Genomic DNA, 14,763 nt, shown 5'->3' with positions numbered 1-14,763 from the left:
TGTGCCGGGGATCTTGTACATCTGATCCGGTGTCAGACATCCAAGACAGCCAATTACACTAATTGAAAGGAGATAATTAATTAACAATAGAATTTATTGTGAGTCGATAAGATGTAGCATGGTGCATGGGGTGACGTAGCCGAAGGCCAGCCCTTAAGTAAGAGTTACTTTTAATAACAACAATATTTTTAACATAAATATTGAATTAGTATGCAAATCATTATGATTCTAAATAATTATTCAACTATACAATGTTAATTAAGAGGCTATCTCACTAATATTTCCAAGTCTTCATTGTTTAGTCGACTAATTATTCATAATCACAATGATTTGCATACTACTTAAGTATTCATGATTAAACTGTTGTTGTTATTAAAATTATAACAACAGTTTATTCATGAATATTGAAGTAGTGTGTAAATCATTATGATTATGAATAATTAGTTGACTATACAATGAAGACTTAGACATATCAGTGAAGTAGCCTCTTAAGTAACAGTTACTTTTAATAACAACAACAGTTTAATCATAATTATTTAAGTAGTATGCAAATCAGTGTGATTATGAATAATTAGTCGACTATAAAATTAAGACTTGGAAATATTAGTGAGGTAGCCTCTTAAGTAACAGTTAATTTTAATAACAACAACAGTTTAATCATGAATATTGAAGTAGTATGCAAATCATTATGATTATGAATAATTTTAATACCAACAACAGTTTAATCATGAATATTGAAGTAGTATGCAAATGATTATGATTATGAATAATTATTCGACTATACAATGAAGACTTGCAAATATCAGTGAGGTAGCCTCTTAAGTAGGCTAACATTTACTTTTAATAACAACAACAGTTTAATCATAATTATTTAAGTAGTATGCAAATCAGTGTGATTATGAATAATTAGTCGACTATACAATGAAGACTTGGAAATATTAGTGAGGTAGCCTCTTAAGTAACAGTTACTTTTAATAACAACGACAGTTTAATCATGAATATTGTAGTATGCAAATCAGTGTGATTATGAATAGTTGGTCGACTATACAATGAAGACTTGGAAATATTAGTGAGGTAGCCTCTTAAGTAACATTTACTTTTAATAACAACAACAGTTTAATCATGAATATTGAAGTAGTGTGCAAATCATTATGATTATGAATAATTTTAATACCAACAACAGTTCAACCATGAATATTGAAGTAGTATGCAAATCATTATGATTATGAATAATTAGTTGACTATACAATGAAGACTTAGACATATTAGTGAGGTAGCCTCTTAAGTAAGAGTTACTTTTAATAACAACAATATTTTTAACATAAATATTGAATTAGTATGCAAATCATTATGATTCTAAATAATTATTCAACTATACAATGTTAATTAAGAGGCTATCTCACTAATATTTCCAAGTCTTCATTGTTTAGTCGACTAATTATTCATAATCACAATGATTTGCATACTACTTAAGTATTCATGATTAAACTGTTGTTGTTATTAAAATTATAACAACAGTTTATTCATGAATATTGAAGTAGTGTGTAAATCATTATGATTATGAATAATTAGTTGACTATACAATGAAGACTTAGACATATCAGTGAAGTAGCCTCTTAAGTAACAGTTACTTTTAATAACAACAACAGTTTAATCATAATTATTTAAGTAGTATGCAAATCAGTGTGATTATGAATAATTAGTCGACTATAAAATTAAGACTTGGAAATATTAGTGAGGTAGCCTCTTAAGTAACAGTTAATTTTAATAACAACAACAGTTTAATCATGAATATTGAAGTAGTATGCAAATCATTATGATTATGAATAATTTTAATACCAACAACAGTTTAATCATGAATATTGAAGTAGTATGCAAATGATTATGATTATGAATAATTATTCGACTATACAATGAAGACTTGCAAATATCAGTGAGGTAGCCTCTTAAGTAGGCTAACATTTACTTTTAATAACAACAACAGTTTAATCATAATTATTTAAGTAGTATGCAAATCAGTGTGATTATGAATAATTAGTCGACTATACAATGAAGACTTGGAAATATTAGTGAGGTAGCCTCTTAAGTAACAGTTACTTTTAATAACAACGACAGTTTAATCATGAATATTGTAGTATGCAAATCAGTGTGATTATGAATAGTTGGTCGACTATACAATGAAGACTTGGAAATATTAGTGAGGTAGCCTCTTAAGTAACATTTACTTTTAATAACAACAACAGTTTAATCATGAATATTGAAGTAGTGTGCAAATCATTATGATTATGAATAATTTTAATACCAACAACAGTTCAACCATGAATATTGAAGTAGTATGCAAATCATTATGATTATGAATAATTAGTTGACTATACAATGAAGACTTAGACATATTAGTGAGGTAGCCTCTTAAGTAACAGTTACTTTTAATAACAACAACAGTTTAATCATGAATATTGAAGTAGTATGCAAATCATTATGATTATGAATAATTTTAATACCAACAACAGTTTAATCATGAATATTGAAGTAGTATGCAAATCATTATGATTATGAATAATTATTCGACTATACAATGAAGACTTGCAAATATCAGTGAGGTAGCCTCTTAAGTAGGCTAACATTTACTTTTAATAACAACAACAGTTTAATCATAATTATTTAAGTAGTATGCAAATCAGTGTGATTATGAATAATTAGTCGACTATACAATGAAGACTTGGAAATATTAGTCAGGTAGCCTCTTAAGTAACAGTTACTTTTAATAACAACGACAATTTAATCATGAATATTAAATTACTATGTAAATCATTATGATTATAAATAATTAGTCGACTATACAATGAAGACTTCGAAATATTATTATTAGGTTACAGTGATTATCATGATCACCATACTATTTTTGACCCTTTCAATGACACTAAACTCAAATATTAGATTTTCCCTGCAAAGGAATGTTTTGAAAACAAAATCACTCCTACATAAAGTCAACACAAAGGCTGCAGAAGAAGAGAGGGTGTGTACACCGGCGTACATCCCAAACCTGTGAAGGACCCTTCAACAACCCCACACACACATATCCCCACACACACACAGAGAGAGAGACGGGAAAGCGCCCTACCTGGTCCGACATCGTTCTTCAGTTCATCCGCTCTCAGTGAGACACCCAGCCGTCCATGTCATGTCACTGAGCGTCAAAAACTGCACAAGCGTCGGTGGGGATCGTTACATTACACTCGACTCATATGCCATCACATGGCTTTAGTCTGAAAACGCTCCCAATGTGACTGTAACCGCGCAAAAATGCTCCCCTTTCTCACGTTGACTTAATAGTAAACATTTAATCGCCTCCCTGCGAACGGCTGCGCTGCGTGACTCACGTATTACTGTACACCTGTCTCTACAATAGTGGCTGTTCATATGAGAGCGTGTAGCTCCGCCCCCGCACCGTAGACACGCCTCTTCATTCCAGGCGTTACCTGAATGCTCTGGATCTCTCTTTGATTCTCAGATTGAGAATCTATTGAGATGGTAAAGAAATATAAAAAGGTTTAGTATATTCTGTTTATCACTGTTTTAGTCCTGATTCTGCTGTGAATTTATTGAACTCCTGGTTTGTGATTGTTTATAACAGATTTTATTGTTTAACTTTGCTTTTTGGCCTATGTTGCTACCGTACACTCTCTCAGCTCCAGATTATCTACAAACAATCGGCATTTGACAGTGTTTATTAGAGTACAATCAAGTGCTGCATGCTGTTCTCTCTCTCTTTTCTACATTATAGAGCTTTGACCTTGATACTTTGTTTGAATCAACTTTCCAAAGTCACATACATAAAGCGTATCCTTTGAGATATTTTTCTCCAGTAACCCTGAGTTTTCAAGCACTGCATGAATTATTGAGTGGTCGTTAAGTTTTATTGCAGCCACATCAAGCATCGTTTATGTCACAGGTGGAGAGAAAAACGTTTCTCTCCACGCTTTTTAATAATTCTTGTGAAGATCTTGTCTGTCTCTTTGATCTTTGTTTAAATTAACTATTATTAGAGCCAAAGAAGCGAGATTAGAAGCGCTAGCCTCTGAATCATCTGGGGGTCCCAGTCAAAGACTCAAGAGGCTCTATATCAGTTAAAAATAGACTTTTTTTTCTGTTCATAAGCCTTTGGTTCTCCTTCTACGCATTGAACACTGTGTTTTCAATTTCCATCCTTATGGAGAAAAGACTCTGCCTTCAAATCTTGTTCATTTTTCACTAAAATTGTCTCGCATGTTCAGACCAAGCCACATAATGCATATTAAAATTCGTTTGATTATCAGAAATGTGTTGTGGTCAGAAAATAATACAATCTGATGAATAAGCCAATGCTTTAGTGGCCTAAAATCATGTGTCTGGCCAGTGATTTCAATTTTCAGCCATATTTTGAATGTGAATGTATACATCTGTGTCTTAACCAGATATGGTTTTAAAGTGGCTTTTGGTCTTTTGGTGTACTGAAAAGAAGCTTGGCATCATTGGCATTTTACCCAGAAGGTACCTGAGCAGTTTGTGTATAGCGCCACCTTGTGGTCAAATAAATTAAACTGTGATGTAATTTCCAATAATTTAATTACTTCTAAATAATTTGGCCTAAAATCATTGATTATGGTCTATTATTATTCCTTGGGTCATGCAAAGCCTGTAATCAGTTTTAGAGTGGTCAACCTGTTACTTGTCTGACTACTAAAATTGACAATAGATGATCTTCAGACCAACCAGGAAAAGAGGAAGTGTCTTAACAACACTAAATTGTGTCAAATTGTTTGAGGAGGAAATTAAAACAATGATCTATCTATCTATCTATCTATCTATCTATCTATCTATCTATCTATCTATCTATCTATCTATCTATCTATCTATCTATCTATCTATCTATCTATCTATCTATCTATCTATCTATCTATCTTTATGGGCTGTCAACATTAACACATTAACGCACGCGATAAATTACTGAAGCACGTGAAATTGCATGATTAACGTAATTTACGTGATGCAGTTAGATGATCTTAGAAGTTAAAAAATATCTACAATGGCGCAAGCAACCCTGTAACCCTGGTAGGCGGACATTTCAATTCTAACCCTTTAACCTCAGCTCTGTCATACTGTGTGATCGTTTCTGAAGAGTGCGAGCCTTCACGCATCCCGCTGTGTGAAATACAGACTGAACAGAACGTCAAAACATCCCACCGCAGGTCAGATGATACGCAAACTATGTTTCTCGACTAGAAAAAGCAAACCAGCGTCTCGCTATTAAAGTTGTGATGGATGAGGACTGTAATCAAGGTAAAGACGACTGCGGTGACGTACATGTAGTCGTATAGGCACACAAGAGTCTGTTATATTGATGTGCAAAACAAACCGTGTATTGTCGATGCATTGATTGCAAATTGTATTTATGCATATTTCAGTGCATTCACATTGTTTCCACATACATTAATGTTTGAATTTGTCTTGTGTAAGTTGCTATGTTTAGTAATTCTGAATGGATCCGTGTACTGTAGTAGGTATATGCATTGTTTGGATAAAGTGTCCCTTTTTGGAAAGACACCTAAATTGATCTTGAAAGCTTGCTTAAATACAGCTTTGTGAGAATCAGCTGGTTTACTTTCTGGATATAACAGATGATGACAAAATTATTGTGCTAAACAAGATAAATGGTGTTTCACAGTAAGTGCAAATAATCAAGATTAATCACACTAAAAGGGTGTGACTAATTGTGCTTAAATATTTACCCCCCCCCCCCCCCCCCCCCCCATCAAAATAAGTTTGATTTTGACAAGACATAAAGTACTGATATCTAAGTGGGTTAGCTGTTTACTTACTTTTTAATTTGTCTTTTTGTTCTTTCAGACCAATTTGCAAATGCACGTGAAAATACGAGCTGGGATTTATTGCATGAACCAATCATAACCAATCACATCCAATAATAATGCGATGGAAGTATTGCCTCTGCTCAAGCCTGCTTTTGACTTTGCTCTGCTCTTCTTCACCTATTCATTCTCGATTACCCCCCACTAAGCCTACCGCTCGCTTTAGGGGGTCTGTAAAAAGTCAATGGGCTCAGGGGAGGCAAGAGAGATTCGGAGCTCCCGCTGAAACTTCACCCGCTGGTGGTTTCGCTGTTGAACAGTGTTACTTTAGAAAAACAAGTGATTTATACACTTTTTACTGTCACATTTTGTAATATTTGCATTGTTTTATTTTTGTAATATGGATTATTTCCTCATCCAATTTTTTGAGGAGGCACTGCCTTCCTTGCCTCCTAAGCCTAAAATCATGCTTCCGTTCTGGAAAGGTTTCCTCTGGCTTGTAGTGTAATAATATCTCTATGTACCACGTCTGCCAAATTGGGTTGAAATGAAAATGGTTCTCCTTCCACAAATATGTTCTAATTCACTTCAGACCACAATGGACATCACATTCATTAGTTTTTTACTCAGAATAACAGAATTTTTGTGACTTAAGAATCAGCCATTAATAAACCCATCTCCGTTGACCAAGGGTGGAAGGCTATGATTGTAGTAGTCATCTATGTAGCCTTTTTATTTGGTGCTTGTCTTCATCATACACATCTGCAATTGCTTTGTAAATGCATTTGTAGTGTTATATATCAGTAAAGACGATTCGATACATACTGTATATATACTATATGTTGCCATTCTTGGAAAGCAGTGGATCTTTTTTTTTAGAGCAGTGGATCATATTTCAGATACATGTGACAGAATGCATGTCACATTGCCAGCTCCACAACAGTCTACTGAGCAAAAGCGCCTCAGTCCACGGTGGTCTGGAGCTTCACATGATGACAAAGAGGGTCGAGAGGGACAAGTGGAGCACGCTGAGCTCATGTCGCAGATGAGCCTGTTAATCTGCAGTGTTAATTGCATCTCATCAGACTTGTCGTCTCTGTGTGAGTCTGAAAGGAGTTTGATGTGAGCGTTGACAACTCTAATTATTCAGTAAACCCCCCAAAATATGACTGTTATAATTACAGTAGATAACGAGCGATTTTAAGTGGCTATGTCTTGCGAGAGTGGTGAATGGGTGATGTTGTCAGTGTGTTTGTGAGACAGCTCACCCCCATTCTCAGCGTTGTTCTCGTCAGCCTGTCTGCACTTTAACTGCGACCTTTTTGAACCATCATTAGCTCACTGAGGTCTGAAGGGACTCTGCATCAGATTAGCGAAAATTATTTCATTGGTCACTTGCGTGGCTGGTGTTTTGCTGGTTTATGTAAGAGGGATTACAACAAAACAAACCAATTTTCCAGTCAGCTTTAAAACCCACGTAAACAAAGTCATTCAGTGGTTTCGTTATTGTCAAATATCAGGCATCATCAGAAAGCCAACCTCTTGATCTTTTCTACTGAATTATCCCTCCGTCCATCCCAGAAATGATTTCTAACCTTGTTGTTATTTGATGAACTGACCAGCCTTGGGTGCAGATTAAATGTCCCTTTGAAGTCATGAAGCTCACAATGTCTAATGCACACTGACAATGAGAAAATTACTATCGTACCATGAATGCCACTCTGTGATGCATTTCAGAACGTAAATGGAGGAAGGGCACAGATTTGTTGTTCTGGAGAGATGAATGATTGACAGAGAGGAGCCAGAACAAACATTTTGTCACATTTGTTGGCTTGGAAAATGATTGTGCCAAGTTAAAAACAGATGCCTGAACAAAACAACTATGGCATTTCCATATTTTTTGGACTTGACATCATGGTCATACCATGGTTTTATAACCCCCAGAAAAAGTATTGGTACAGTCATGGTATCAAATGGAAATACTATGGCACTTTAAAATATACAATGGTACTAATATTCAAATGGTATTTAATGGGGTCATGAACTGCATTGTTTTATTGTTTTATAATGTTTACAGGGGTGATCTTATAATGTTAGTATGCTTTTTACATCAAAAATTGTCATAATTTAGAAATAAAAGGCATTTTTCCTGCCCTCTGATTTGAACGCTGTTTTAAGGGGCGTGTCTGCTGTGAGTCTTCAGTGTAAACGCCCACTGCTGTGATTGGCTGACATCTTTGCCTATGGAATAGCTAAGTATTACTCTCTCAAAAACTTTTAGCATGTTCTTACTATTACAGCTCTCAGGGTTAATTTATCATGAAAAGCATTACATTTAGATCTATTGCAATATATTTAGATCGTGGCATGAAAGGTTGCAGTGATGAACATTGTAGCCGAACACAGAAAGGTTGTTGAGCGCATGAAAGCAGCGATCTCGTCATTGCAACTCAACTCACTGACGAATACTTTCGAATTCTGGCACTAAACTCACACTGTTTGATTGACAGCTCCAGCGATTGTAAAGGGAGCGTTCTTTGATCGTTTTCTCTATATAACTTAACCACCGCTTAAATAACATATGATTTAAGAGAAACAACATGTAGTTGAGCGTTTAGTCACTGGTTTGATTTACTGACACATAGACAAAGAACAACATCAGACAGTACATAAACGACACACTGCTGTGAGCAAGTAAGACATGCTGCTGCTGTACAATATAGCGTACATGAATTACAAGTAGCAGATCTATACAGGTGGAGCTGGGGAAGGTGGAGGGTAGCACTGCTAAGGCAAATGCTACCCATGTATTTGAAGTTTGAGCACGCAAGCTCATTGGATACTGAAAAAGCAGGAACCAATCAGCTGTGCCTTATAGATAATGATATGATTATGAGCAGGTTGAGTTAAAGGACCTATTAGCCTGCGCCATCTAGAGTTTCATGACAGAAATTTGCATTTATTTCACTTAGTTTCCAAAGTAACATTTCTTAACTGTTTTATATGTATTGCAGCCTTATTTCAATCACCAAAACAATAGTTTAGTTTTGGTTAATGGTAACAACACTGTCTAATATTATGATTTACATGTCAATGTACTCAATATCGTGGTTTTTGTACCATGCTAATACAATGTTTTTCAACTCTGTATGCTGTATCCTTTTCTTCTATCCTTCCTCTCAGTTCAGATCAGGCAAAAGAGATGAACTGATTTGAAGGGAGGAGCATGGGCAATGGAAATTGGAGAAGAAAAAGTGCAGGATCAATTCAGATCCACATTTTATTACATTGGCTACAATATTAGCAGAGAATGAAAAATCTTGTGAAGTAGGATGACTCATCCGCAGGTGACACCGTTCTGAGAGCCGCTGCGTTCTCTCAGCCGTGCCTCTGTCATTAATGGGAAACATATTTATAAACTTTTCCCATTTCCTATATCACAGTGCACTGCATTTCACACGAAGCTTTTTTGTGTGACTGTCAAAAAGCTCATTACAGCACATATTGATGATTCATAACACCAATGATCAGCGAGCGAGACTCAAACGCACTACATTTAGCCTTTATAGGCGATCTATCTGATATACAGTACCAGCCCACACAAATCTAATCTATTCTGATCAGAAACAAGCGAATTAAAAAAGAACACATATGTCATCGAGAACATGCTAATGTGTGGTGATAAAAATCTGCCGTGATACGTTTCTGGTGTGAGATTTTGAGAGAGGGAAAGAGAGCAGCTGGCATGCTGGAACATTGTAAAATGTGATGCTGAGCCATAAATGCAGAGGTCCGTGGTCTTATGTTTCTGTTCCTCTCTGTAGTGTTACTAAGCAACTCACAATCTCCGCCAGCATGAGAGGGATGAGGATGCTCTGGCAGAAAACACCTGTCATTGTGTGTGTGGCGTGTGTGTAGTTGCGTGTGGGTGTGCTTTGCTGTGTTCCAGGTATGTGCTGTACCTTACCATGGCATTCTGAGGGTGCGTTTTCTCATTGTGCTTGCGCTGCTGGTAGTATGTGTTGAGACCCGGGCTGAGAGTGGGGTTGAGTGGGAGCGTGTTTTGGCACTATGTGCTGTAGGAGGGTAGCAGCTCTCCAGTGTTGGTGCATGATGCGTAGCAGCCCTCTCAGTTGCCTCAAAGCTGGCTTGGATAGCAGGAAGTAAAGTGGCGGGTTCCAGCAAGGTGCCAGACAGATCAGGAGAATGGCAGACAGTGAGGTCACCTCCCACAGCAGAGACACCTCCGTACTTGATGACGGGGTGGCAGAGCTGGGGGCTGGGCTTGCGGGCGAGCTGACAGAATTAAGGGAGGGTGATAAAACATTGACAAACTCCAGCACGTAATAAGGCAGCCAGCTGATGGCGAACACCAGCGTGGAGCCGATGAGAAGGGCGGTGGCTTTTTTATTGCGGTGGTCCGCGGCTAGGGTGCCCCGACAGCGGTACAGGTGTGTGATGATGAGCCCGCAATGCAGGGCGATACAGAGTAGAGGAGCCACGTAATACACCAGGAACGCTGGAACGAGGAAGCCCAGCCAGTGACCTCGACCCACCGACCACGTGCAGCCGCTGTCGAACTGGATGTATGTTACTTTAGGTAGGGCCATGGCGATGGAAACCAGCCAGATAACGGCAACAGTGCCAGCTCTGTGGGCAGAAACAGAGGATGAAATATAGTTTATAGCTCTTTATCCACCTTATTTTTCACCATAACCTACGTCGAACCTACGTCGTAGGTTGTGCGTAGCACGTGGCGTAACGTGACGTGCACCTCTCCAAAAATCACAACACATCAATTCTAGCAAGTGCTGCTGTGATTGATCGGCTAGAACCACTCCCAATGACAAAAATGCAGAAGTATAAGATGGCATACGGCGTAGAGGCTACGGCGTAGGTCTGACGCAGAAGTATAAATCAGCCTAAAGACTGCAGAGCGCGGCCATTTGTAAATTGAATGTGTCTGGCTTGTGGTGTCATCCGCTTGCAGTTATTTTTAGCTGTGTAGAGGGTATGCATTGACATCACTTTCCTGCTAGAACGCGCTCCCTCAGCTGGACTGAGTGGCAAAAGAACCTGCTTCATGACTGGATTTAATAGGGGAAGCTGCGAAAACGCAAGTAAGGCAAACGATTACACTAAAGGTTGGGCTCGAAAGTGTTCCTTATAACATGTCAAAGAAACCTAATCCGTGGATATTGACATGTAGCCAGGAATCGTGTTTCCTGACATTTATATGTGCCTGATTTCGATGCCAGGGAAATACATAAAACAAATCTGCATTTGAATGCTTTACAACTCCAATATAGGTAGGATACAATGTTTTGACACAAAATGATAACTGTAAAACATGTTTCTCTGCTGGAGTCCAGATGTTTCTGTGAATTGCAGCAACATTTTGGCTACTTTTTTCTGTAGCTTTCAGCAGTCTGTAAAAATATACCTCTGATTTTGTGTCAAAGCTATTTGTACAGTCTTTCCCGTTTTGGATGTGTTTTATGTGTTTTTTTTTACGGCATTCACACTGAAAACCAATGCTGCCACTCAGTCTTTTGCCACTCAGTGGGCGTAACCGCGGTCATAACGGTTGTCGGTGACGTCACGTGCATATCCTCTATTCATGGATTTCAGTCACGTGACTTTTTTGTTGCGGCCACCATCTTAGGACTTGTGCGTATCCTCTCCTTGGTGATCGGAAAGATTTCATACTCTCACAACCGTTATGATCAAATAAACGCAGCCTTGGTGAACAGAGACTTTTTGCAAAAACATTGAAAAAACGTAATTATTACAAACTTTTGACTGGTAAATATGTTTTTATTTTTTTGTATTTGGAGAGCATTGTGTGTCTTCATTGGTTGGTTGTTTGTTGTCCACACCTAGGCCTATCTGAGGTGCAATAATTTAAAGACTTTCAAGTTTTAATGTTCATGACTATGAAGCATGTAATTTGATTCTTAAAATCACTGGAACTGGAACATCTTTTCACTCAGTGTCAGTGTTTTCTGCGAAAACTCGAACCCTACTTTACATCATCATGGCAAAATAAGTCACATTTAACCGCTTTTGTAGTCCAAATTGAATGTGAGAAGAAAATATTAACTGTACTGCGAATTAACTGCAAAAACAAGTTTCTTTTGTGTTGAGTGCGATCCGTTTGCCTGAAACTAGACCAGCACAAGCACAACCTGTGCGGTCCGATTCATGAACAAATGACTCTACTGAGTCGTTTCTATAAGCAAACAGAGCAAATCACAACCAAATGACTCTTATGAGCCGATACTGTTAGTGAATCAAAACCAAACAGATATATACAAAAATGTATTTAAAATACGTTCATTTTATGCCTAGTATACTACAAATACATTTACATATTTATGTACTTAATATAAATACCCTGTAATTTGATAAACTCAAAGTGTGCTTAATTGGAACAACTAGTTTTGCACTTAATGCATGCAAAGTAGTGCTGAGGTACAATTAAAGATATATTTAAGTATATTTCATTGTGCTAAAATGGAACTATTGCATACTTTTGGCACACCTTAAATATCTTGCATTTAAAGACTGATATTATACATAATAGTGATATTAAAGCACATTTTAGACTTAATATTTAGAAATGTGCATTGTGCAATAAAGAAGTACTCCAAATAAAGTCAGATTATAATATATTAGTAAATCTCAAGCGATATGTCAGTAAATACGTTAATGGATTTGTGCTATAGTGTACTTAGTATGAAATAAATGTATTTTAAATACATTTTGGCAAAGTTTTTTCCCAGGGTTAAAAGAATCATTCAATAGGACCCAGATGTTATCACTTAAATCAGTGTGATTGGTCCTTCACAGGGCTGCATTTACAAAAAAAAACCATCGTAGATCATAGAAATCATTAGGGCCGATGGTCTCTATGATCTGCTTATGTTTACCATTCTTTTGGGAAACGCAGCCCAGAGCGGTTAGTGAATCAAGTTATTATTTCTTGTAGTGATGGAATATTTTAATAAAACTCTTCACTGTAGCATGACACTTCCTGTACGTTTTTGTAAAGAAATACATAAAATATATAACAGATTTATCCATTTTTTCCCACTTTTTCCCAACGGTCTGTCTCAATCTCCTTCAGATACTCACACCTGCGCTGGGGTGGCGGGGGGCCGTGTCGAGGGAGCCACTATTCGATAACGGAGCACAGAGAGGGCAGCCAGGCTGAAGATGTCCACTCCAGCGGTCAGGGAAGTCATGAAGCTCAACAACACACAAACACCTCCTCCCAGCTGCCAGTTCTGAGAGCTGGCGCTCAGTAGCACACAGGGCAGGGTGAGTAGAGCGCACAGATCAGCAAAGCTCAGGTTTAACAGGAGGACAGAGCTGGGCTTTGAACGTCGCCGTGGGTTACGCATCAACACCAACCACATGAGCAGATGACCTCCGACCCCCACCAGCAGGGAGAGGATGCTGACCAGAGGCAGCACCAGAGAAAAGGAGATGGTGGTGTTGGTGGAGACCGTGTTGAAGAGCAGGTTCACAATGGCAGGCATGATGGATTGTGTAGAAATCAGCCAGTCTCTGGGATAGAGAAGAGACAGATGGAGATAAATAGCTTTATGCATCCCCATACTTGATTAATAACAACACACTGACATAAACACAAATGAAAAAAAAAAACAAACAAATGAACAGAAGCGCAAATCAGCCAAAGTTACTCACATATCGCAGATCTAAACTTTGAACAAAACTTTGCAATAATGCATTTAGCAATTATCTTAAATTACACTTTACAACAGAAATCCATGGGAATATGTAATTACCAGCCCAATAAAATGCACAAAGAAGCAAAATACACCCATTAAATATGTGATATACATCCTAGAACAGACATTTGCAATTACACTGAACAATTACTCACTGAGGCTGTGGCAGGAACATACTCCAAACACAATTTAAAGCCCATGATTCAACTTCCCCAACAGAACATCCATACGGCCATTAAACCTTGATGAACTTTAGAGAGTTTATATGGAAACTTTCTTAGTTCTGCATATAGAACAACAAAAAATCCCTCTATCCTTAAACAATAAAGATCAACTGAAATAAATTAAAAATGGTATTTCATATCCTGACAGTGGGCTTTAGCTTATCTGATTCCAACCCTGTGACATACTGAAATTCTTTATAAGTATAGGTGAAATTTCTGTTATAATATTTAATTTTGATGTAGCATGAGGTATGACAGACGGAGAGACAGATGGATGGATAGATAGATAGATAGATAGATAGATAGATAGATAGATAGATAGATAGATAGATAGATAGATAGATAGATAGATAGATAGATAGATAGATAGATAGATAGATAGATAGATAGATAGATAGATAGATAGATAGATAGATAGATAGGCAAATAGTTGGACGGATAGATGGACAGATGGACGGATAGATGGAAAGATGGATGGATAGATGGAAAGATGGATGGATAGATGGACAGATGGACGATAGATAGATAGATAGATAGATAGATAGATAGATAGATAGATAGATAGATAGATAGATAGATAGATAGATAGATAGATAGATAGATAGATAGATAGATAGATAGATAGATAGATAGATGGACAGATGGACGGATAGATGGAAAGATGGATGGATAGATAAAAAGATGGATAGATAGATAGATAGATAGATAGATAGATAGATAGATAGATAGATAGATAGATAGATAGATAGATAGATAGATAGATAGATAGATAGATAGATAGATAGATAGGTAGATAGATAGAAAGATGGATAGATAGATAGATTATCCAATGTTTTTGAAAATGGCACAATCGAGTCAAAAAACAATATACAGCTCTATAGTGCAAATAAAAAGGGCTGACAAAGGCACAGGAGAAAAGAGAGGATGGATACACAC

At 37.1% G+C, this 14,763-nt stretch overlaps 2 protein-coding genes across 2 annotated transcripts in view; both read right to left on the bottom strand.

Moving 5' to 3' along the window:
* The window catches only part of rem2 (RAS (RAD and GEM)-like GTP binding 2), a 33,999-nt gene extending 30,696 nt beyond the window's left edge, over window positions 1-3,303 (bottom strand). Inside the window, exon 1 of the mRNA XM_067363861.1 lies at window positions 3,122-3,303. Within this exon, the coding sequence (XP_067219962.1) occupies window positions 3,122-3,133 (12 nt within the window). The 5' untranslated portion in view covers window positions 3,134-3,303. The remainder of the gene's footprint in view (window positions 1-3,121) is intronic.
* A 6,535-nt stretch (window positions 3,304-9,838) lies between these two features.
* si:ch211-119o8.4 (somatostatin receptor type 5) lies at window positions 9,839-13,390 on the bottom strand. Its single transcript, XM_067364089.1, has 2 exons — window positions 12,984-13,390; window positions 9,839-10,496 (listed from the first exon to the last, which is right to left on the bottom strand). The coding sequence occupies exons 1-2, from the start codon at window positions 13,388-13,390 to the stop codon at window positions 9,839-9,841; spliced, it is 1,065 nt and encodes a 354-aa protein (XP_067220190.1).
* Between the last annotated feature and the right edge of the window lie 1,373 nt (window positions 13,391-14,763).

This window comes from Chanodichthys erythropterus, chromosome 16 (assembly GCF_024489055.1).
Source record: "Chanodichthys erythropterus isolate Z2021 chromosome 16, ASM2448905v1, whole genome shotgun sequence".
NCBI classification, from domain to species: Eukaryota; Metazoa; Chordata; class Actinopteri; order Cypriniformes; family Xenocyprididae; genus Chanodichthys; species Chanodichthys erythropterus.
The sequence above is the reverse complement of the archived record's forward strand: the minus strand, read 5'-3'. Positions and strand labels throughout refer to the sequence as shown.

Coding starts and splice junctions, on each gene's coding strand:
- si:ch211-119o8.4 (XM_067364089.1), bottom strand. CDS start 13,390: ATGCCTGCCATTGTGAACCTGCTCTTCAACACGGTCTCCACCAACACC. Junction 10,497..12,983: donor CCCGCCACCCCAGCGCAGGT/GTGAGTATCTGA, acceptor TTCTGCCCACAG/AGCTGGCACTGTTGCCGTTA.